This window comes from Temnothorax longispinosus, chromosome 1 (assembly GCF_030848805.1).
Source record: "Temnothorax longispinosus isolate EJ_2023e chromosome 1, Tlon_JGU_v1, whole genome shotgun sequence".
Classification (NCBI taxonomy): domain Eukaryota; kingdom Metazoa; phylum Arthropoda; class Insecta; order Hymenoptera; family Formicidae; genus Temnothorax; species Temnothorax longispinosus.
This window is the reverse complement of record NC_092358.1, coordinates 12,833,390-12,858,695: the sequence shown is the minus strand read 5'-3', so window position 1 is coordinate 12,858,695 and position 25,306 is coordinate 12,833,390. Positions and strand designations below refer to the sequence as shown.

The following is a 25,306-nucleotide window of genomic DNA, read 5'->3' as shown; positions in this document are numbered from 1 at the left end:
TCAGATGTACCAAAAACTGAATTGTACCAACGGAAATCTTCCAAGGGCCTACGGGCTACCAAAAGTGCATAAAGCTGGTTTACCCTTACGTATCATCGTCTCAACGTTAGGTAGCCCTCTTTATAATGTAGCCAGTCTCCTCCAAAAGATTTTGCACTCCTCTATCCCAAAACCTAAGTCACACATCAAGGATAGCTGGGCCTTTGCTGAGTTTATTAATAATAAAAAAATTAATGACGATGAGATACTCATCTCTTTAGATGTCACAGCTTTATTTACAAACATACCGAAAGACTTGGTTTTGAGGGGTATCGAAAAAAGGTGGTTCCACATTTCCAAAAAAACTGATCTCACTATATGCAATAGATCTAGTTTTGTCGTCCACGAGTTTTGTATTCAATGTATTCAATATTTTGGCAACTATGTCTAACTAAATAATATTTGTGAGTTATACACACTTGAAAAGGATCGAATTTTGCGATCGAAACGTAGCGTCTTTTGAATAATAAAATTGCCAGTTTGGTCGAACACAACTCCTGTGCTGATTGTTAATTATTTACTGACTCAAGTTCTCGGTTTTGTTTTTAAATTAATACTTTTTATATACACAAGAAATTGTAATTTAATTAATTAATAATTTTAACTTTTAAATTGTAAAATCATTAAGCGATATGATAGTGTATCGCATCTGATCGCATCTAGAAAGAGCCACGCGACAGTCAAGCCGCTAATATACGTATTTCGTCTGCGAGGCTGACGATGCGCCGGTTCAAGAGAGAAAGAGAAAGAACATAGCATGTTTGCTCTCTCTAGCTGGCCGAGGCTGGCCGAGCGCTGAGCGCACATGTACACGGGGCGCTTGGCTTGTGTGCGTCAGCGTCACGTGACGCGATCCTATCCCCTCCACAGCCTATCCCCTCCACAGGCTATGTAGCAGAGACCTAAACCTGGGATCTCTGCTGGGGGGATTGTGTTCCCTGTGCCCTGTCCTCTCGCGGGCGGCGGGGGGCCGGGGACCGGGATCAAGTTCGCTCGGCCGGAGCTCTGGCCTCTCGCTTTGCGCGCGGGAGGGGCATGGTGGGGGTCCCCCCTACCCAAAGCTGATCGACGGGCGGCGAACTTTAGGCGTTTCCCCGGCGGGAGGGGCGTTTGGAGGGGTCGCATCCTCCTTCGTCCCGAACGTCGGAGGGGGGCTCCCTGCGTGGCGGCGCGCAGCGCCCTCTGCGATGCCCCTGCTGTCGGAGGTAGGGGACCCCCGAAAGCCCACGGTGCGGCGACTCCTCGATAGGCCTCGCCCGTGGGTGAGTAAAGGGCAAACCAAGGAACCTGCCCCGGATGCGCGGATCTAGCGACAATACCCGAGGCAACGGTGTAGTCGGCCCTCCCCCTTGGGGGAACTCGGGGCCCTGCCGACTCCTTGTAGGCCGGCCCGTGAGAGCACGCCCGGGCCGGCAGAGCTGAGAAGGGTCGTGGAACGTTTAATTTCATGAATAATACAAATAAACCTTTTGGGATGGGTAATGGAGGGAGTAATGAGGGGAAGGGTAAAAAAGGAAGAGGAGGGAATTCCAGCACGCTGCAATCGCGGTCGGAAGACCTGGAAGAGGTGGATAGGATTTGCATGGAATGAATGGAGGAAAGTAAGAGGGACGCACATAAATTAAAGAGGAAAGCCACTCAGCAATCCCCAAAGGGTGGCAAAAAGATAGCTGGGAAGGCCATGAATACTCAGGCTCAGAGGAAGGATGAGGAGAGGGAGAAGGAGCTCGGCGATATTATTGCCAACACGTGGGCACGCGGCGGTACGATACATTCAAACATTGAGGAAGCGATTTATACTAGCGGGAAGTTTGACTCGGAGATCAAATCGGCAAACATTGTTGCCAAGATGAAGAAATCATCTGAGTTAAAGGAGACAAAACCCGAGGCGGCTAAAGAGTGGAGAATGAGGGCGCTGTTAACGCCTGCTGAATTGGAGGAGCATATAAAGGTGTTTGACGCGGAGGAATTACTGCATAGGGCTGGGAAATTTATTAATCTCCTGACCCAACCGTACGAAGAGGAAGAGGGAATGGAGATGGATAGGCTACATGGAAAGCTAGCGATAGAAGTTATCAAGGAGTTAAACAATAGGCTCAACAGGGCAGTGGAAGTGAGAGAGACGACTATTGGGAAGAGGCTGGAGATGGAGAAGGAACTAGAGAGGGAAAAACTAAAGATACTAGAACAGAAGGCTTCCTTCGAGAGGCAAGTTCTAGAAATGGAGATGAGGGTGAAATCCATGGAGGCGGAGATGGAGACAGGTGGCGTCGTCACTCCTCTTTCCTCCGGGGCTCCAATGGAGATCGACAGACCTGTGGTGGAACAAAAAGATGCCCAGGTCCAAACTGAGGAACCTATTAAAGAAGAAGTGGTAGTTATCGGCAAAGGAGGTAGTCACGTTGAAAGGGCGATTGCGGCCTTGGATCGCAAAATGGAGATTTTAACGAAGGAGGTAAATACTCTAAAGAGCGGGAGAGTTCCTCTTGCTCGTGATGAGGGACTGACTCGGGTAATAGGAGATCTGTTGCCAGGGGTGGGGGCGAGGGCGGCAATTCCGCGTCGCCCCCCCTCCCGACGAGTAGGAGGGATGTTCCTGCCATCACTGTCCCAACTTATGCCGGGGTAGTGGGGGCGGGAAAGAAAGGGACTAATGTTAAACGGGGGAAGGGGAGTCAGCCCCCTGGACTTTCGACGGGAAGGCGGCCGGTACGAAAAAAAGAAACCGGTGCTCGTGGAGGGGGGAGTATGCGTGTTCCGGCCCCTCTGGGGACGGCGGCAGTGGTTCTCACTGTCCCGTCTGGTGGTCGGGCGGAGTATGCAGAAGTCATAAAGACCGCCAGAAAGAAGGTATCCCTGACGGACTTCGGCGTGGAGAATGGCTTACGCATGAGGAGGGTCGCCACTGAAGGCCTCTTATTGGAGGTCCGTGGTGACGATTGTATAGGAAGGGCGGACCGATTATCGGCCCGATTAAAGCAAGTTTTTGCTGGGAGGGATGTGCTGGTCACCCGGCCCTCCAAATCCGTAGAGTTGCGGGTTGGGGGGCTGGATGACTCAGCCACTTCTGAAGACGTGGGCAGAGCCTTGTCTTCGATTGGAGGATGACCTCTTGGGGAGGTCAGGGTTGAAGTCATCCGTAGATTTCCCGGGGAATGGGCTCTGTGTGGGCTCGGTGTCCGGTCGCGGCAGCAAATGCTGCAATAAATGCGGGAGGAATCGCGATCGGATGGGCTCGGGCTCGCGTAGAGGTATTACGACCTTGCCCCTTGAGGTGCTATAGGTGCCTAGAATTGGGGCACGCCCGACTTGGGTGCACCTCCCCGGTGGACCGTGTTCCGCATGCTATCGCTGCGGAAAAAGCGGCCATCGGGCCGGCGGTTGCAACGCGGTTTCCCCGAGGTGTCTGCTCTGTGCGGACTCGGGGTTGCCGGCCAAGCATCCACTAAGGGGAGTGGGGTGCGTAAAGATAAGAGAGAGTGGGGGGGAACAGGGGCCGCCGGATCCGCGCGCAAGCGCGCGGGCGGTGGCTTCCCCTTTCCCTCGTGTGCGGTAATAGTCCGCACGGGAGGGGCGGGCATTGGGACCTCGGTATTCGGGGCCTCATTGTCCGCACGGTCGACCGGTGATGACCCAAAGAGGCCAGATCTAGGCTGACAGGATTGAGGGGCGGAAGGTTGCTTGGGCGGGGTCCCTACGGGGTCCTCGTCACGGGTGCTTTCCCTGTCCCTTTGGGAGTCGGGGCTGGGGACTCAGATCCCCGGTTCGGACTCTCTGCCCTGGAGGGCGCGGTGAGAAGAAGGGCTCCGCTTCCCCTAATGGCGGGCCTGACTGGTGCTGGGGCGCTCCCCGACAACCGAAGGCCCGACTGGTTGCCCTGGCGTTCCCCGATGGCTTGCCGTCGGGAGGATTGCGGTTTGTTCCCTCCTCTCTACCGCCTGGGGAGCGGCGCGTGGCGCGGGTCCGCCACGCGTCGCTGCTAGCCCTGACCGGATTTTGCCTACGGGTACTCCGTGACTGGTCAGCAACCCCAGATGGGGGTGGCGGATCAGGGTTTAGTTTCCCTCTGGTCCGCCTAATTAGCTTTTGTCCCTTAGGACGGGGAGTCTGGAAGGACCCCCGGGAGGGAGCCCGTGAAGGGCTTGTGTGGGGGGAGCACGGATGGATCAGTGCGTTTCCCGGCTTCCCCCTACATAGCACTCAGGAGGAAACTAAGTGGGGGTTTTAGCCGGTAGGCTATGGGTGACGTCGCGTCGGGGAAACTCGGTGCAATATGCGCCCGTAAAATCCGGCACAACCCCGCCTCGAGTCCGAGAGGCGGGGAGTCTTTAGAAGATTTCCCCCACTTAAAAAAAATTTCATATATAATTCGTTAAGATTTGGTTGATTATTCTAGAGTTATAGAAATTTCGTTGGGCACATACACACATGCACACACACATACACACACATATACATACATACAGACATTTTTTAAAATTGCAATTTTTCGACGTTTTAGAACATTTTGAACACGTTCAAAAAAACAAAAAAGAGTTTTTTACGAAAACAAAGCTCCCTCTATGAGGAAGAAAAAGTGCACACTTCGACCGAGAATAGATTCTTTCTCAAGCTAGGCACGAAGAGCACGTTGTTTATTCGTGCTTTGATCCATTGTCCGTTTACCAGCTTCTCAATGTATAGGTACATGATCACCTTCACCACGCACTTCGCACTGGCCGTTGTCACCAAGCGACACGGTGTCGCCATCCATGGGCTTAAAGTTAGTCAACCCCTCGCGTCTGAAGGTGATATGACGCAAAGCGCCGCTATCGGTGATCAGAGCGTCTTTGTATTCGCTTTGTCAGGAGCTCTCGAACGGTCTCACTGTTTAGCACGCACTGTTTATCGTTTCTCGTCGTTTCTAGATTTTCTGTTCTTTTGATTTCTTGGATTTTTCGTTCCTTTCTTCTTGTTGAGACTTACGGTTGCTAGTGCTCCTGCTATTTCGTCTTCTCCGGCCATTCTGCTTTCTTCTTTAATTAATCTTTCAAGTAGATTTCCGACCAATTGATATGAAAGAGGAACACTGTCCTAGGCCGTTACAAGCGTGTTATACTTTGCCAAAGAGCCTAGTATCTTGGTCATGATGTCGGTTTCATCTATTTGCTGTCCGACATCTCGTAACTGGCTCACCAAGTTTTTAATGTGCGTCACATGCTCCACGACGGAATCGTTAGGTCCCATTCTGTACTCGTAGTATCTCTGCATTAATAGCAATTTGCTCGAAGCAGATCTCTGCTCGTACGTTCTTACAAGACTCTGCCACATCTCGATCTACACGTAATCAAGCCTTGTAGTTGTGTCTGTTCCATGGACGACGATATCAAGCTCATGGCCTCGGCATTGTCTTTTGTCCATGTCTTTACTGCGTCCACTGTTCGCTCGCCTGTTGGTCTCAATCGTGATCCGTCGATCAGATCTTCTAGCCCGGCCGTGTGCTATCAGGAGTTGGGTTATCTCGAACTTAAATACAGAGAAGCCCGTTGAACTTCGTAATTCTTTTTCCAAGGATTTCTTCCGCCATGTTGAACAAGAGCGGGATCGTACACACGTGGCAGGATATTCTCACTTTACTGTTCTCACTCACTGAACTCCACTTCGCGAATCACTCTGGGCCCATAACTTGTTGGGTTTTGATATAAAGCGTACGTGATTGCGTGTGAAAAAAGAAGTTTTAATAGAACAGAAAAGTATAATACAATATAAGCAGTATATATATATGGCACATGCGAGCGGTACAGTGACCACATCACGACTGAACGGCGCTGAACGATATATGTACGCAGTCGCGCTCGATCGCGTTCGATCGCACTCAATCTACATTCCGCTGACACTTGCCGTATGGAGACAGGAACTTCTGTCTCCTGATTCGCGTGAATTAGAGTGAAACATGGTAAACTATCATATTCCAATAGATTCAAATCAGAAGAACATGCAGGGATGATGTGTCCTTCTCTTCCTATACAACGCGTTCCGGAAACATTTCGTATGTAAAACTGCACGTGCGACACGTGCATTATAAGCTGGACAAACAACCATCATGTTGATACCACATCTGCAAACGAGTTTGACTTTCACTAACTGTGGACAAGTAAATAGAAGAAACATGCACTACTGGTCCGTTGAAAATCCAAGATGGCTTTGACAAGTAAAACGTCAACGTCCATGGAACGTTAATGTATATGGTGTGGTGTTATACAAAATCGAATCATTAATCCTTTCTTTATTGATGGTACATTAAATGGAAATATGCTGAATTTTTAACCGACTTTAAAAAAAGGTTAGACGACATTTTCCATAAAAGTAGAGGGGATAATGTTGGTACTAAAGAAAATGTCTAGGCGATACAAATTAATTTTTGTAGATTATTAGCACTGCGTAAGTAGTAATCTGTTAATTAGAAGAAGCCTTTTTCAAAATATACGCGCACGAATACAAAATAATCAAACCTTTTTGACGCATGCGTGATAATAAAAGGACAGTATTTCTTATTTAATTATTTTAAGACTTTTATGTAATCTTCGGTATTTCTATTTTCCATTACACAATCGGAAATGTCTGAAATTGTAGAACAATTAAATTTACTCATACATTTACATATAATATAGAGTGCCTTTTGCAATTTAATGAACTAATTGATGACTGAACTAATGAATTGTTTTACTTACTCTATTATTATATCTAATTAGGATTGTCCATAATTGACAATTATTGTTTTTTAGTTATATAAGGTACCGTTGCAAATGTCCCATCCACAAAGATTGTAAGTGGTTTATGAATTTTATTCATGATTGACTCAAAAATTTATCAATAAAAATAACTGCTTTTGTGTCATTATTTTTAATGACAAATTCAACATTAAAAGAACTTTCTTCGTCTAACGCAAGTAATTGCTTCCATTTTTGTGTTTTTAAACAATTTTGTAAGCTGTACAGATTAAATTTTTTGGTATGTGTCCAATATTTTTTGTCTTATGTCGCTCGATGGATTTCTCAGTATTTTCAATATTTGTTAAGTCCAACATATAGTCATGTTTATGTGTAAATGCACAAATAACGAATTATAAATAGTAATTAGTTATCTTTATAATAGTATTTATTATCTTCTCGTTAAAAAGTTATTAACAATAAAAATTTTGAAAAATTAACAGCTATTTTGAGTATTGGAAGGCATAAATAACTAATATATATGTCGAAATAATTCACGCATACACTCCACGCGAAACGAGGTGCCACATCAGTTCATGACGCGCTTTACAAACTCGTTTAAGTACATGCGTGGAATTTATCCTCTGACTATCCTGACTATATTAAATTGTAGATGTTATGTACACACACACACACACACACACACACACACACACACACACACACACACACACACACACACACACACACACACACACACGGGAGGTGCAAGGAGAGCCTTCGGCCCCCCCCTCCCGCACCCACCTCGCCGGTAGGCAGCGTGGATCTCGCTTTACAACTTAAAGTACATGCTAAGTTATAAAGCGAAATTATAAAGTACATGCATGGGGGGATGCAGAGGAGCAAAGCCCTCCCGTCCACGCATACACTTTGATATATTATATAAGATATATTTATCATATGAGAGCTAACAATAAGTGATATGCATTCTATAAGTATAGCGGTATACAATAATTGAAAATAGAAATACCGAAGATTACATAGAAGTCTTAAAACAAATAACAAATACTGTTCTTTCATTATCACGCATGCGTCAAAAAGGTTTGATTATTTTGTATTCGTGCGCGTATATTTTGAAAAAGGCTTCTTCTAATTAACAGATTACTACTTACGCAGTGCTAATAATCTACAAAAATTAAATTGTATCACCTAAAGATTTTCTTTAGTACCAACATTATCCCCTCTACTTTTATGGAAAATGTCGCCTAACTTAAAAAAAGGAGGTTCTATATTCGGCCTTATATGTATGTCCGCGATTTTCTCTAAAACTACTGGACGGATTTAAATGCGGTTTTCACTGTCCTATAGAGCAATCCTCCAGAAAGGTTTTAGTACATTATATTAATTTAATGAAGCACTAAAAAAGTATAAAATAAAATTTTTTTTTAATAAAACCGACTTTAAAAAAAGCTCTAAAAAATATTTAAAAAATTAAAAAAAATTAAAAAAAGCTTTAAAAAGTATACAATAATACTTTTAAGAATTCCTTTCAATTTTTTGAAATTGGTGCAAAATGAGTAATACTTTTAAGAATCCCTTTCAATTTTTGTAGTCGGCGCCAAATCAATTTAGTAATTACTAATTTGGCGCCGACTTCAAACAATCGGACCGCAGCCGTAGTAGAAAACAGATCAAGAAACACGGTAGTGTCTGTTGATGTTTTTAAAAATTCTTTCTTTAAGCATATAATTATTTAATAACTCTAGTCAACATAACAGTTTATTTTATATTTTATATTTTAAGTTGGTAATATCCATGCGCTCCCACTTAAAAATCTAGGGACTAGTTTTATATTCAGTCTTCAGTGCAGATGGCTCTACGTATAACTAGACTCTACGTATAACTAGAAAGAACCGCGCCCTGCTAACAGATACATGTAAAATCTATCTGAGTGCAATATTAAAGTATTCTAACAAATAATACGTAAGTTAATTATTATTGGACATTCGCAACAGGTTATGGGCCCAGTGATGCACTAATAGCGAATTCGGACGCTTGCACTAGTGCACACTGAGTGCGCACTAAGGCTTGTTCTTAATCAATTGTTATATTTACAGATCATCTTAAATACTTCTTAGTCTATAAAATGATTTGTACAGCATCCATATAAATATTACAGATTGTTTTTTTGGCTAAAAAGTTTTTAAATGTGTATTTAAGCAACTTTAAATATAAGGTGCCTTTTCATGCTGACGCTCGACGCTCATTTTCAGCGTCAAAATAGGTCACGTGATCAAAATTGACGTGACCACACTAGATGGTCGGTTGACGCCAGCGTCAACAACAAGAAGTTCGATTTTTCCAACTTCAAGCGTCAAGCCGTGTATATGCGTGTATCAGTAGGATATTACCAGTTAGGTTAGGTAACTCAATAATCTTACAAATAACTAAAAATTAATACATTTGTAATTATTGTATTGGAAAATGAACGTTTGCGCATATAAGTATTATTTATGGCAACATGATTGTTTAAAAATAATTAACAAACAAAAAAGAGAAAAAAGAAAAAAAATTGTTGCTGCACTTTTAATAATTTTATTGGAAAATGAGCAATATAAACAAGTATATTCGAAGAAACGGTTCTGGGTGAATCCATTACTTGAAGAACGAAAAAGGCATGGTTTCTACCATTCGTTATTTCCAATAGTTTCATTAGATAGTTCTATATTCCTTAACTATTTTCGTATGACACGTGTACAATTTGAGGAATTACTAATTATAGTGGGACCTATAATTTCTAAACAAAATTTATGCAGAGAACCAATTTCAACAGCAGAACGATTATCAATTACTTTGAGGTAAAACATTTTTATACAATAAATATCTTTGTTGTTACAATAATTTATTTATTTAAATAATTTTAATATTTTTTAATAATTAATTAATAATGTACTTGTAACTTAAATTAATCTATATATTTTAGATATTTAGCTTCTGGTGATTCGATGACTTCTTTACATTATCAATATTTAATTGGATTGACTACTGTGAGTAATATTATATCAGAAACATGTCAAGCAATATGGAATTGTCTTCAACCAGAAGTTTTACCATCAAATATTGACAAAAATGGATGGTTACGTATTGCAAAAGAATTCGAGGATCTGTGGAATTTTAATCATTGCATAGGAGCAATTGACGGGAAACATATAGTAATTCAGGTATATGAAAAATTTTATTATATATGTATTTTTTTAATTTGTTGTGTAATAATGAAAAAACATTTTCAATTATTTATTTTAGTGTCCTGCTAATGCTGGTTCCTCTTATTATAATTATAAAAATTGTCACAGTATTGTGCTTTTAGCTATTTGTGATGCTAAATATAGATTTACTTTTGTTGATATTGGTGCATATGGACGACGAAGTGATGGTGGAATCTTCAGAGATTCCTTAATAGGACAAAAATTCATAAATAAAGAGATGAACTTGCCAGAATGGGAACCTTTGTCATTTGAAGGAGTTGATATGCCTTACGTATTAATAGGAGATGAAGCCTTTCCTTTATCAGAATATTTAATGCGACCTTATCCAGGGAAAAGTCTTAATGAAGACAGAATTATCTATAATTATCGTTTAAGTAGAGCAAGGCGAATAATTGAAAATACATTTGGTATACTCAGTAGCCAATGGAGGATTTTGAGAAGACATATTGATTGCAAAATAGATAAAACTGCGACACTCATTCAAGCTCTTGTGTGTTTACATAATTGGCTTCGAATAAACTATGAAGATTCTGAATATGTACTTGAAACAATGGTAGATCGTGATGGACCTGAAGGATTTATTCCTGGTAGTTGGAGGCAAGATTTGTCTAACTACAGTGCATTAGTAGATATCACTAGATGCAGTACAAATAATAGTTCACGTACAGCTATCAAAATACGTAATGAATGTTGTCATTATTTTAACAGTGAAGGTGCTGTGCCATGGCAGTTTGACCAGTGCTAAACAAATTTTAAAATTACCTATATATTAGTATGAAAATTTTTTATTCAGTTTATTACATGTATTGTGTTGTATTTATTAATTAGTGTGTATGCCTAACATAGTAAAAAATAAGAGATAAAAATAAAACTAAAATTCTTGGAGTTTTTAATACATACTTATATATAATTACATTCCACATTTATATAATGTAATATCACATTTGTAATCACATACTTATATCACTATATCATATAATATGTCGTAATATCACATTTGTAATCACTTTTTTGTTTGTTAATTATTTTTAAACAATCATGTTGCCATAAATAATACTTATATGCGCAAACGTTCATTTTCCAATACAATAATTACAAATGTATTAATTTTTAGTTATTTGTAAGATTATTGAGTTACCTAACCTAACTGGTAATATCCTACTGATACACGCATATACACGGCTTGACGCTTGAAGTTGGAAAAATCGAATTTCTTGTTGTTGACGCTGGCGTCAACCGACCATCTAGTGTGGTCACGTCAATTTTGATCACGTGACCTATTTTGACGCTGAAAATGAGCGTCGAGCGTCAGCATGAAAAGGCACCTTAAGAATAGATTATAAACAAGCCTTAGTGCGCACTCAGTGTGCACCAGTGCAAGCGCCCGAATTCGCTATAAGTTAAAGCACACTGACGAAACACAATATCCTGTATTTTACGTAAAAAGTCGGTTCTTTCTCTAATTGAGGTTATCTGTACTACGAGCCAAATGGATTCGACAAGGCTGATAAACATTGGTCATTTGGAAGGAAAATCGAATTGGAGCACTTGTAAGTACAAAGCGAGGATTTGTCTACGAGGTATTCCTGGGGCGCTTGATGTTGTCGAAGGCAGGTTAGTTAAACCTAATGCATTACCAGAAAATGCTACTGCTGAAGCAAGAGCAGCGTATAAAATTGCATTGGATACATTTCTTATAGCTGACAGCAATGCCTTAATTATTTTAACAACAAATATGTCAGAAGAAACCTTGCAAAAGGTAATGCGTCTTACTACGTCTCAAAAAGTATAGACGGAACTTCATAAATTATTTGACGGTGTGTTTGAAGACATGGTTTATGATCTTTGCCTGCATTTTTCGGCTTTAAGAAAAATCCTACTGACGATATTGCTACGCACATGTCTAAATTAAAAAATTTATGGAACGATCTGAAACAGGAAATGAGTAGAGATGCTCAAAATAATCCAAAATTACCCGATTTATTTTTAATCTGCAAAATATTAGGTACGTTGCCAAAAGATTATTTTTCCTTCAAATCCAGCTGGATGCTTATGTCTAGAAATGACAGAACTGTTGATAATTTGACAAATCAGTTTTGCGCTTATGAAAAAGCTCTATCCAACAAAGGAGTCGAATCTACATCTCAAGAAGCTCTCGCACTCACCTCAAAGCAGAACTCCAATGAATCGAAGCAGAAAAAGAAACTTATTTGCAGTTACTGTAAAAAGCCTAACCACGTGATCAAGAAGTGTCGAAAATGGATAGCGGATGGAAAGCCATCGAAACCAAGTAAGTCAGAAGCTACTGATTCTTCGAATAAAAGTTCGACAAATATGACTCTTCTTACTGTAACGTCGGTTGTAATGTCTTCTGATTGTGACAATGACGGTTGGTATGTGGATAATGGAGCAACAAGTTACAAATAACAGCAACTTTTTCAAGACTTTTGAGCCATTTTCAACAGCACATACAATTACCACGGCAAATGGAGACACTGTTGAGGCTATTGGCAAAGGTACAATAGACGTCGAAGTAGCAGTGGTTGGAAAATGGTATAAGCTTACTCTAGGATATGTGTTGTATGTACCCAAGATTCAAAAGAATTTATTCTCTGTTCTTGCTGCACAAGATAAGAATTCAGAAAGCAGATTTACATCAACAGCAGAAACCTGCGAGCTTAAAATAAATCGAGATGTAAAGTTAGTAGGAATACGTGGAGGTTTATTTAAATTAGTTATAAGATGTATTAAACCTCATTCTCCCACTGAAATAAATGTCACTAATAAAGAAAATTTGCTTCAATTATATCACGAGCGATATGGACATCAAAATAAACGACATGTAAAGACAATGATCCACAAGGAACTAAATATCAACTTGGAGATGGACACCGAACTGTGTGAAGGCTGTATCTACGGCAAGGCTCACCGACTTCCTTTTTCCACCAGAAGAAGAGCAACGAAACCGGGAGAGCTTGTTCATTCAGATGTTTGTGGTCCATTTGAGAGTTCAATGTCTGGGTATCGTTACTTTGTACTATTTAAGGATGACTTTACAAAATTTCGAACTATCTATTTTATCAAAGAAAAATCAAAAGTAGCAGATAAATTAAATCAATTTATAGCTGGACATGTTATTAAGGAATTTCTCAGCGACAACGGAGGAGAATTTGACAACAAACAAGTCAAAGATATTCTTCAAAAGGAAGGAATTATTCAGCGGTTTACTATGCCCTACACCTCTCAACAAAATGGTTGCAGTGAAAGGGAGAATCGTACTGTTGTGGAAACAGCTAGAGCTATAATGCATGCTCACGGAAATATTCCACAGAAGCTTTGGGCTGAAATGATAAATACTGCGTCATACATATTGAATCGAACAGGGCCTTCCAATACTCCTGAGATATCTCCATACGAGTTATGGTATAATAAAAGACCTGGTACGAAACATTTGCGAATAATTGGATCAACCTGCTATGTACACGTTCCAAAACAGCGAAGAAAGAAAATGGATCGGAAAGCTGTGAAAGGAATCCTGATTGGCTATGATCACAATATGGATACCGGATTTAGTGTGAAGAAAATAAGCTGATTCGATCACGAGACGTTGTTTTTGAGGAGAAGCCATTAGTTCAGAAGACAGGCATAGATATTCCAGTAAATGTCGATCTTCCAGATCAAGTACTTCAAGATTCAGAAACTCAAACCGAAGATCAGGATTCTGAGACTGAAGAAGAAGTGGAAGAAGAATACTGGGATGTTGAGGAGGATTCTAAAGAAGAAACTCAAGAAAGCACAAGTAAGAAGGCTAAAAATGATCTTCAGAAGAACAATGAAACAACTGGACGACAGCTTCGTGATCGATCTACACTTAAATGTCCGAAAAAACTTGAAGACTATATACACTATGTTTCAGCGGCTTTTCAAGAACCAGAAACTTATACTGAAGCCATAAACTCAGATCAACAGGATAACTGGAAAGAGGCAATGGATCAAGAAATGAAAGCACTTCGAGAAAATAAGACTTGGACGTTGGTAGATTTACCTCCTGGAAAAAGAGCCATTCCCTGTAAATGGGTCTACAGAGTAAAAACGAATGCCGACGGATCTGTTGATAAATTTAAAGCTAGGCTGGTAATTAAGGGCTTTTCACAACAGAAAGGTGTTGATTTTGACCAAACTTTCAGTCCTGTAGCGAGAACATATCTACTATTCGGACACTACTCAGTGTTGCTGCTAACGAAGATATGTTCCTTGAACAAATAGATGTGTCTACTGCTTTTCTCTATGGCGACTTAGAGGAAACTATATATATGAAGCAGCCTGAAGGATACAGTGACGGTTCCAGCAGGGTATGTTGTTTGAAGAAAAGCTTGTATGGCCTGAAACAAGCTCCTCGCTGTTTTAATAAAAAGTTCACCAACTACCTAATCAAGTTAGGATTTCAAAGGAGTGAAGCTGATCCTTGTCTATTTATAAGACAAAAAGGTAAAAGTAAAATTTACTTTGTCCTTTACGTGGATGATGGGCTGATTGCAGCTAATAGTAAGAGAGAACTTCAGCAATTTATCGACGATCTCAAGAAGGAGTTTAAAATTACTTAAAAACCGGCATCATTTTTCCTGGAATTAGAAATCAACAGAGAAGAAGATGGCTCTATACGAGTTAGTCAAACTCACTACATCAAGAAAATACTAGAACGATTCGGCATGAGCAGCTGCAGAGCTGTCACGACTCCTATTGTTAGAGACAACGATACTGAGAAGAGTCCTCTTAACACTGACTTTCCATACAGACAAGCTATTGGAGCTCTGATGTTTTTGATGTGTGGAACTCGACCTGACATCGCATATGCTGTTGGAGTAGTATCAAGAAAGCTCGAAAATCCAGAAGAACGAGATGTGATCAGGGTTAAAAGGATCGTTCGCTATTTAAAAGGCACCACTGACTATGGAATTATTTACAAGTCTATGAGTAAAGGTGTTTTAGAATGTTACAGCGATGCAGATCATGGTGGTGATCTTATTGACACAGGACGATCTACTTCGGGTGTACTCTGTCTATATTCCGATGCACCTATTACCTGGATTAGTCAACGACAAAGTTCAGTTGCAATATCCACAACAGAAGCTGAAGTTGTAGCAGCCAGTGAGGCAGCACAAGAAATCATCTGGATTAAGAGGCTTTTAACTGAACTTAATCAGTTGAACGCAACGCCTGATTTACAAGTGGACAATGAAGCTGCCATTCGACTTGCCAATAATCCGGAGTATCATCAAAAAACGAAACATATTCGTATAAGATATTTCTTTGTTCGCGAACTAGTTACTGCCGGTGAAATAACAATTTTAAAAGTAGATACAGAGAAACAACTCGCGGACTTACAAAGCCTTTGTTTGCTAACCGATTTCAACAATTATGTAATAATTTAGGAGTTTGTAAGTTATTAAATAAAGGAGAGTGTTGATGTTTTTAAAAATTCTTTCTTCAAGCATAATTATTTAATAACTCTAGTCAACATAACAGTTTATTTTATATTTTATATTTTAAGTTGGTAATATCCATGCGCTCCCATTTAAAAATCTAGGGACTAGTTTTATATTCAGTCTTCAGTGCAGATGGCTCTACGTATAACTAGAAAGAACCGCGCCCTGCTAACAGATACATGTAAAATATATCTGAGTGCAATATTAAAGTATTCTAACAATTAATACGTGAGTTAATTATTATTGGATATTCGCAACAGTGTCTCGCGCCAAGTACACGCGATGCGAGACCGTATATATATCTTTACGCGGCGCGACGAGTTGCGAGTACCTGAAATTTTGAGATCTCGATATAATCGTTACGCAGCTGGATCGGCTTACAGCATATACGTGTGCGCTCAGTGCAAACAGTGCGTTCTACGTTCAGCGCGCTCATTTGCCGGGAAAGAGGCATGTTAAATTTTCTTCACCCGAGGGATAATAACCTCAAGAAAAAAAGTGATGACAGATAGTGGTAACATATGTTTATATTGACCGCAGGGAGCTAATGCTGAGATTTTTAAGAAAAAAGGTATATCAAAAATCGCACACGTACGTATATGCTGTCTTAAAGTTGTAAAAGTTAAAGAGATAACGAGAAAGTAATCTGTATATACAGATATATATCTATATATACACGTGTGATAGGCACTATTTTTCTGAAAAATTTATTGTATTTATATGCACGTGTGACAGGCACTATCGCGTAATAAAGATTTTTCCGAAGTATCTTAATTACTTTTTAGTACATTTTGTGTAATAAATTCTGAGAAGGAAAACCGTCGCTCATGTTCCGTTTGTTTCTAATTAATACTTAAAATATCACGATGATAATTGAAACGATAATTTATGGATACATATTTCGCTTCTTACTTCAATTAGATCATATTATATTATGTTATTTACAATCTTCAATATAGTATCTGATTGATATATTATATTATTCAATAGAACAAATTAATAATAGTCCTTGCTTGCAATTCAAGATATAATTAGTAATATGAATACATGGCCCAAATTTATTCAAAAAATGTTTTAGTTTAAAGGATCACAATTAAAGCAGACAACAGTTTGTGCTTTCGGTTAAAGCAGAGAATACTCGGTATTTATGCTATTCTATGCTAAAGATTATATTTTTAAAATATATAATTGAATGAAGTTGTAAATAACATGTGATCTAATAGTAAAAAGCAAAATGTATGTTCATAAATTATTGTTTCTTTACTTACCGACATCGTGGTATTTTAAGTATTAATTAACAAACGGAATATAAACAATAATTTTCCTTCTGAGAATCTTTTTTACTATCCAAAATACACAAAATTTGAAAATTTCAAAAGAATTTAAGAGAGTGCCGTTATTCTACATATTTACCTAAAGTTTTATTGAAATAGAAAATTAGTTATTAGTAGACGTAGGATTTTTTATGTGCAGATTGGTAGAAAGAAGCAATTAATAACTACGATTATGTTATTTATAATGCCTAACATCTTTATATTGCAACTTATATCAGATTTAAATATGTTGAACATTTTAAATAACGTAATCTTAGTTATTAATTGCTCTTTTCCACCAATCTGCATATAAAAAATCCGATGTTTAGTTATTAGTTACAAAAAATTACTAATTATGTAAAAATTAAAAATATTTAGGTAGAAGTGAATTACGCATTACTTAAAAAATTGGTGATTTGTCAGAGAAAAATATTTAGTTTCTAGTGAAAATTAGTATTTAAGCGAAAATGAATTAATTTCTTTTTGGCATTGGTAATTAGTAGAAATAAATTGTTTATTACTAAAATAATTAATAGTTTGTCAAAAATAAATTACTACTTATTTGAAAATTAATAATTAGTTAAAAATGATTACTAATTTTTAATAATAAATAACAAAAATTGTACGCCCGAGATATCCACATTAGGGATATTCGCAAGGGTCAGCTCAACCGTGGTGCAATGGAAGAGCCTCGCCCTGGAGGAACCGCCTTCATGATCACGGTAACCTCTGCGCCAGGTAAGTATGGCGCGCAAGCCCATACTATTAGCCGCACCCATCCGCCGTATAAATAATTAGTCTCACAACAAATTATATATAGGGTTGTGTGGGGTGATGTGCAACGTTTCCGATTCCTGGTCTGCATGTCGACATTTGACAGAACCGCATACTGCCATGTGTTTGTGTCGACAGTACCTTGTTTTAGATAAATGACTCGCAAGATAGCACGCACCCTGGTTTGCTGTACGAAAAGCGAGTTAAATTTCTCGAGCTGAAAGTTTTTTTTGCTTTTCACATTCATAGTGATTTCGTGAATTGGTTTTAGTCATCTTACAGGTAAATATTTTTATATTGTTAGTTTTTCAAGTGCGTTTAATAATCCAAAGCAATTTTGTGATTTCCTTACATTGTGTTGGTGTCACGCCAGTCCGCGCAAAATAGCGTGTTTGGGGTGATGTGCAACACTGTCGACATGCAAGGGCGCAACTATTTTACTTGTGATAACTGCGATTCAGATGATGAAAAATAAAATTTTTAGCGTTTTTCTTTCATTATATTAATTTTTAAGCGATAAATAAATAAAAAATTAAATAAAAAATGTTTTTTTTTTGTGAAATTTCCATTTGTCAGAGGTCGATTACACACAGTGAAATTTTTTGTTCACCAGATTTCGATTAATTTGTATTTAAGAAGCTCAAATTTAACATTTAAGTCGATTAATGTCGATATTCATGCATTTTTTACCTTAATTTTACCTGTGTTGCACATCACCCCAAGAAAATTTAAAAATACTAAAACAGACGTTTTTTTGAAAACTCGAAAAATTTTTAGGAAAAATTTAAAATTTTGAAAATCTAATCACGCAGAATTTTAGTATTTTCCTTCCTCTACATTACACAGCCATGATATATTCAAGAATTTGATTTTTGGACATGTTTTCCGAGCAACGAAAAAAAGTGTTGCACATCACCCCACACAACCCTAAGTATATATAACATTAACATAATTATTTTTTAAACCACCTTTAACTGCAATAATTAAGTTATTTATATTCAATTAATTAATAATTTTTAAAATAAGAGAAGAAAAATAATTTACCTGAGACTATTTATTTGTTATTAGGACTACCGTTTCCGGTACGATAGAGTGTGACACGTGGTGGTTATTCGAACTCATTTTGGTAGTGGTGAGAGCTTAGGAGAGGTCTGGTGGAGGTGTGCATGTAAAGGGGAGAGAGTGGAGGAGCGAGAGTGCGCGAAGAAGTGAAGGGAGGTCGTGAAAGGGAAGGATAGAGGGAGAAAAGAGTGCGGAAAGCGTGCGTGAGGAGAGCGGCCGCGGGCAGGGAGCACGCGGAGTATAGACGGAGAACAGGGCGGTGAGAGAGGCAGGCTAGGGATATTAGAAGGGATAGGAAATATCGGTAAACATTGGCATACAAAAGCTAGAGAGATAGATAATGTTAAAGGTGGCGGATGGAGATAGAGAAGGAAAGAGTAACAGAGAGTGTGCAGCAAGGCGGTAAGGAGGAGAAGAAAGAAGGCAATAGTGGAAAGAAAACAAAAGGCAGGCCAACGAAGGCGGAGGAGCTAGCCAAGTTAAGAGGGAGAACAGATAGCGCAGGCTCACTCAAAGATTTTATTCAAAAAAGGAAGAGGAGAAATTGAGGAGGAAACTGCAAGAGCAGAAAAGGAAATACTGGAGAAATTTAACGCAGTAAGGAAGGTAAATAGATCGCCGCCAATCAAGATTAAAAAGGGAGAAGAAGGAAAAGAGAACATGACAGCAGAGGAGATGTTTAAGGAAATTTTAAGGAAAATGGAGGAACAGGAAAAGAAAAGAAAAAAGATAAAGAGGAGATAAAAAATAAAATAAAAAAGTTAAAAAGGAAGAATTCAAAAGGAGAGAGGAAATATGGAAAAAGCAAAGAAAGTCGGTGGAGGAAAGATTAAAAAGTCTGGAGAAGTCTCGAGAAGGTAGACTTGAGTGGAATAGAGGGAAATGAAGGAATAGACTTAATAGGGAAAATGAAGGAGATAGAAAAGAATATAGAAATGAGACGGAGAGAAGAAGGAGAAAAAACAATATAATTGTGAAAGAAGCGACGAGAGGAAACGAGACAGAAAGAAAAGAGAAAATTGAGAAGATGATAGGAGAAATAAATAAAATAAATGTGGCCATTGAGGAAGTACAAGAAGTAGGATACGGAGATAATAAAATGACGATGATAAAATGTAGGAACTGGGAAGCCAAAAGAGAGATAATGACAAAAAGAAAGGAGTTAGGAAGGAAATATGAAAGCTTCTTGGATGACGACCTCTCTAAAATAGAAAGATAGATACAGAAAGAAATAAGAAGGAGAGCAAAAGAGGAAAGAGAGGCAGGAAAGAAAACTACAATTGGTTACCAAAAGATGTGGGTGGACAACAAATAGCTAAAATGGAACGAAGATAAAGGAAAGTTAGAGGAGAGGAGTAATTTTTGGAAGTCATAAGGAAAGGAAAGACGATAGGAAAGAAGAAGGCATAAGGAATAGGAGAAAGAGAGGAGATGAGGATATAAGGGATGAGATAAGAGAAGCAGAGGTGGAAGACAATGCAGAACAAGAAGGTGAGGAGGACAATGAAGATAAAAAGAAGGAGGAAGAAGAGAACGTAGGAGGAAAGGTCAGAGAGGAGGATAAGGAAGATGAGGAGAGAAGGAAAGGAAAAAAAAGGAGGGAGGATGAGACGTGGAAGGTGGCCTTCTGGAACGTAGCGGGTGTAGCAAACAAGGATAAGGAGTTCTGGGAAGGGATAAAGGAATGGGACGTAGTGATAATGATGGAGACATGGTTGGATGAGAGGGGATGGGAGAAAATGAAAGAAAAGGTCCCAAACGAATTTAGATGGAGAGTGCAAATAGCGACCAGGAAATACAAAAAAGGCAGGGCGAGGCATGCTAGTAGGAATACGGAAAAGGATAGAAGAGATAAGTGGTAAAAGATCGAATGCAAGATAAGAATAGGGAAAGAAATTTGAAAAATAGTAGGAATATATGTAAATAATATGGACAAGAAACTAGAAGGTTTGAAAGATTGGACGGAGGAGGGGGAAATGGGGGTAAGGACTATAATAGGTGGAGACTTTAACGCTAGAACGGGTGAGGAAGGCGGATGGGAAGAAGAGCACGAAGGAAGAATAGAAGAAAGGGGGAAAAGATCAAAAGACAAGAAAATAAATAGGGACGGTAGAAAGCTATTGGAATTTATCGAGGAAAGGGGATGGATGATATTAAATGGAAATGTAAAAGGAGATGAAGAGGAGGAATTTACATACACAGGAGAGAAAGGTGAGACGGTTATAGATTACGTAATGGGAGATGAAGAGGTTAGAGAAAAAGTGGAAAGGCTGGAAGTAGGAGAAGAGTAGACTCAGATCATCATCCGCTAGTAATCTGGGTGAGAGGCAACCCAAAGGGAAAGCAGAAAAGGAGAGAAGGAGAAAGAATGAGGAGAAGAGGAATATGGAGTGAGGAGGGAAGAACACAATTTAGAGAGAGACTAGGGATGATAGAAAGGGGAAAAAGAGAGATACAAGAAGAGATAGAAGAAGGAATGTCGAAGATAAGAAAAGTAATAGAGGAGAATGAAAATGAGAGCGGGAGAATGACTAACAAGAACAGAAGAGGATGGTGGGATGAAGAATGCAGGGAGAGAAAGGGAGAGGTTAGGAGAAAATTAAGAAAGTGGAGGAAAGGAAAAGAAGAGGTGGAAAGGTACAGAGAAGAAAGGAGGGAATACAGAGAGATGTGCAAAAGAAAGAAAAAAAAGAGGAAAAGGATAGGATGATAAGAGAGATAGGGGAAGCGAAAATTGAAGGAAAAGTATGGGAGTTGATAGGCAGAGTAAGAAAGAGAAGAAGGAGGATAAACGAAGATATAAAGCTCGAAGAGTGGAAGGAGTACTTCATGGAGTTAATGGGTGGGGTGGAGAGTAGAGTAGTGAAAGGGGAAGGGGGAAGGGACAGGCAAGAAGAGGATGAAATAAAATTGGAGGCGGTAAGAAATGTAATAAAGAAATTGAAAACAGGAAAAGCACAATAGGCAATGATGGGATACCTAACAAAGCATGGAAATTTGGAGGAGAAGAAATGGTGAAATGGATATGGGAAATATGTAAAAGGGTTTGGAGAGGGGAAGGTTGGCCGGAACAATGAAAGAAAAAGGAAATAATTCCAATAATAAAGAAAGGAGAAGGGCGAGAGGTGAAGGATTATAGAGAGATAATGATTATGTCATCGATATACAAGATCATACAAGGAGAGTGGAGGAGCATTCTGGATGGCGAAGGGCGTGAGGCAAGGATGTCCATTAAGCCCGATACTCTTTACCTTATTAATCGCAGATTTGGAAGATTATATGAAGAAGGGGGATGGGGGGGAGGTGTGAGGGTGAAGCTGAGGGGGGAGAAAATTTACACTTTAATGTATGCGGATGATATAGCTTTGATGGCGGAGCAGGAACAGGACATGAGATCGATGATAAGCAGGTTAGAGGGATACTTGGATAGGAAGAGATTAACATTGAGCATAGAGAAAACAAAAGTTATGAGATTCAGAAAGGGTGGAAAAAGGAAGAAGAAGTATGACTAGAGATAGAAAGGAAAGAAATTAGAGGAAGTTAAGGAATTCAAATACCTTGGATATACACTGAAGGAAAATGGGGGACAAGAAGCGCACATTAGAGAGAAAAGAAGGAAGACGGCGAGAGTAATAAAGGAAGTTTGGGGGATAGGAAAAAGAATGTGAAAAAAGGATTGGAAAAGAAGGATCTGGTTATATGACACCTTGATATGGACAGTGATGGGATACGGAGCGGAAATATGGGGATGGAAAGAAAGGAATGAGGTAGAAGGTATACAGGAGAGATACCTCAGATGGGTATTTGGATTAAATTGGAGGACACCTGGATATATGAGAGATGAAGTGGAGAGGGAGAAGATGAGAGGCAGAGCAAGTCAAAAAATTGAAGGGAATATTCTATGGCTTATTTTAGAAAAAAAAAGTGCTATAAACATATGCCCTAAACTGCTTCGTTTTTAAAATCTACCAAGAGCATGCGTATGGGTAATCATATTAAGTTTTTTTTAGTGAAAAAATGGCACGGCACTATTTTTTTTCCAAGTTTAACAATTTTCAGTAGAATATCTGCTACAATTTTTTGTACTTACTGAGAAAATATCCTGTAGGGCGGCAGTGTGGTCTAGTGGTAGAGCGCCAGACTCGTAATCTGAGGAACCAGGTTCGAGTCCACTAGAGCCATGAAGCATGGAATGTTTTTCCGATAGCTGCGCCCCTCCGTGCAAGATAGGCTCTTGTGCGGAGAAAACTGGGCTCCGTTTTTCGGAAAGAGACGTTAACCCGTTGGTCCAAAGAGTTAAAGTGAGAGGAGAAGGGTAGTATTGGTAGTAGATTGCGAACCCTGCGGGGATATGCAATAAATTACGAATTTTACAAGACCCGTTATATTATTAACTCTCTTTCATTTTTTCCATTTTATTTTCTCTTTTCGAAACCATCAAAAAATTAGAAAAATTTTGGCATTGGTTTCAAGAAAATCAATTCTTAATGAAAAATTATCCATTAATAAGAAATTAAACTTATCCTCCAAAAATTAAAAAAATTTTGACACGACTCTTATTTCATATATAATTCTTTAAGATTTGGTCAATTAATTCCCAAAAAATTGGAAAAATTTTGTAACCGGTTCCCAAAAAAATCGGTAACAAAAAATTATACACTTTATATCAATCCCCGGGAAATTTTACCTCTATTTTATATGTAATTCTTTAAGATTCGGTCAATTAATTCCCGAAAAATTAAAAAAATTTTGTAACCGGTTTCCCAAAAGATTGGTAACAAAAAATTATACACTTTATAGCAAACCCCAGAAAATTCTACCTTTATTTCATATACAATTCTTTAAAATTCGATCAATTAACTCCCGAAAAATTGAAAAAATTTCGTAACCGGTTTCCCAAAAGATCGGTAACAAAAAATTATACATTTTATAGCAAACCCCAGGAAATTCTACCTTTATTTCATATACAATTCTTTAAAATTCGATCAATTAACTCCCGAGAAATTTGAAAAATTTTGTAACCGGTTTCCACAAAAATCGGCAACGAAAAATTATCCATAAAAAAAATTCAGCTTGATATCTCAAAATTTACGGAAATTGGAGCAGAAATCGGAAACCCCTTTATTATTAGCAATTTTTCTATAAACTCATCGTAGCCATCCTCAAAAAATTAGAAAATTTTGAAACCGGTTTCCAAAAAATTGATTATGAAAAATTATACACGTCTTTGCCATCCCCGAAAAATTAGAAAAATTTGGGCATTGTTTTTAAGAAAATAACGAAAAATTATTTCTAAAAAAATTCAGCTAATATCTCAAAATTTGAGGAAATTAGAACAATCACGTACATGTTTTTAAACAAAAATCGGAAACTTTTTAAAAAAATTGGAAAAACTTTGTAACCGGTTTCAAGAAAATCAATTCATTAATGAAAAATTATTTCCATTAATAAAAAATTAAACATCCTCCAAAAATTAAAAAAATTTTGACACGACTCCTATTTCATATATAATTTTTTAAGATTTGGTCAATTAATTTCCGAAAAATTGAAAAAAATTTGTAACCGGTTCCCAAAAAAATCGGTAACAAAAAATTGTACACTTTATAGCAATCCCGGGGAAATTCTACCTTTATTTTATATGTAATTGTTTGAGATTTGGTCAATTAATTTCCGAAAAATTGGAGAATTTTCTGATACCGATTTCCCCAAAGATTGGTAACGAAAAATTATACATTTTATGGCAATCCCCGGGAAGTTCTACCCCTACTTCATATAATTTTTTAAGATTCGGTCAATTAATTTCCAAAAAATTGGAAAAATTTTGTAACTGGTGTCCAAAAAGATCGGTAACGAAAAATTATACACTTTATAGCACTCCCCGGAAAATTCTACCTTTGTTTCATATATAATTCTTTTAAATTCGGTCGATTATTTCCCGAAAAATTAAAAAAATTAGAAAAATCGGTTTCCAAAAAATCGGTAGCAAAATAATATATACTTTATGGCACTCCCCGGGAAATTCTACCCCTATTTCATGTACCCTTGATAAAAATTCGGTCCACTAACGAATGAGTAGTTCGCGGTCAGACATACATATACATACATACATACATACATACATACATACATACATACATACATACATACATTCATACATACATACAACGGTACTTATATATATAGATACATAATATCAAAAACTGCAAATTTCTCGTTGTTATCTTACTACAATTTTCTCACTGATGATTTTTTTCGCTGGTGATTTGACATGTATGTGTGTTTCACTTAAGTACTACATGCTACCTAATCGTAAGCCTTGGATTGCTTTCTATATAGCTATTGCTATATAGCAATAAAATTAATTAATTTTAGTAAAAATAGTGTCAGTTTTATATTATCCACATTATTTATTTTGCCGTTTAGGAGTAATGTAACATTGTCGATGATTGAGATCAGTGGCGTTAGATAATGACGAAGGACGCACGATTCTGGAATTATGTGGGATGACAACTTCCTACGCAATCCAGAAATGCAATCTTTCGCGCTTGCATGAGCCGCACTCATTAGTAATGCAATTAAGGAGGTTGAAAAGGAGAATCAGAAATAAACTCGCATAAAATTTAAAACATAAGTCTTTTTACAACTAATGTTAACATGTAAATCTTTTAAAATGTTTT

General features: G+C 38.5%; 2 protein-coding genes and 1 non-coding gene across 3 annotated transcripts in view; 1 reads left to right on the top strand and 2 right to left on the bottom strand.

The window, feature by feature from the left end:
* LOC139809969 (integrin beta-nu) overlaps positions 1–25,306 on the bottom strand; it is a 44,051-nt gene that overhangs the window by 16,764 nt on the left and 1,981 nt on the right. Inside the window, exon 2 of the mRNA XM_071773283.1 lies at positions 22,720–22,970. The gene's annotated coding sequence lies outside the window, so the exon portion shown is untranslated. The remainder of the gene's footprint in view (positions 1–22,719; positions 22,971–25,306) is intronic.
* Positions 9,010–10,869, top strand: LOC139811690 (uncharacterized). Its single transcript, XM_071776037.1, has 3 exons — positions 9,010–9,586; positions 9,712–9,949; positions 10,032–10,869. Exons 1-3 carry the CDS (start codon positions 9,213–9,215, stop codon positions 10,737–10,739), a joined length of 1,320 nt encoding a protein of 439 aa, XP_071632138.1. The 5' UTR covers positions 9,010–9,212; the 3' UTR covers positions 10,740–10,869.
* LOC139825152 (U1 spliceosomal RNA) lies at positions 17,375–17,539 on the bottom strand. The gene has a single exon (XR_011735489.1). It is a non-coding gene; the product is annotated as a U1 spliceosomal RNA (small nuclear RNA).

Coding starts and splice junctions, on each gene's coding strand:
- LOC139811690 (XM_071776037.1), top strand. CDS start 9,213: ATGAACGTTTGCGCATATAAGTATTATTTATGGCAACATGATTGTTTA. Junction 9,587..9,711: donor CGATTATCAATTACTTTGAG/GTAAAACATTTT, acceptor TATATATTTTAG/ATATTTAGCTTCTGGTGATT. Junction 9,950..10,031: donor GGAAACATATAGTAATTCAG/GTATATGAAAAA, acceptor TATTTATTTTAG/TGTCCTGCTAATGCTGGTTC.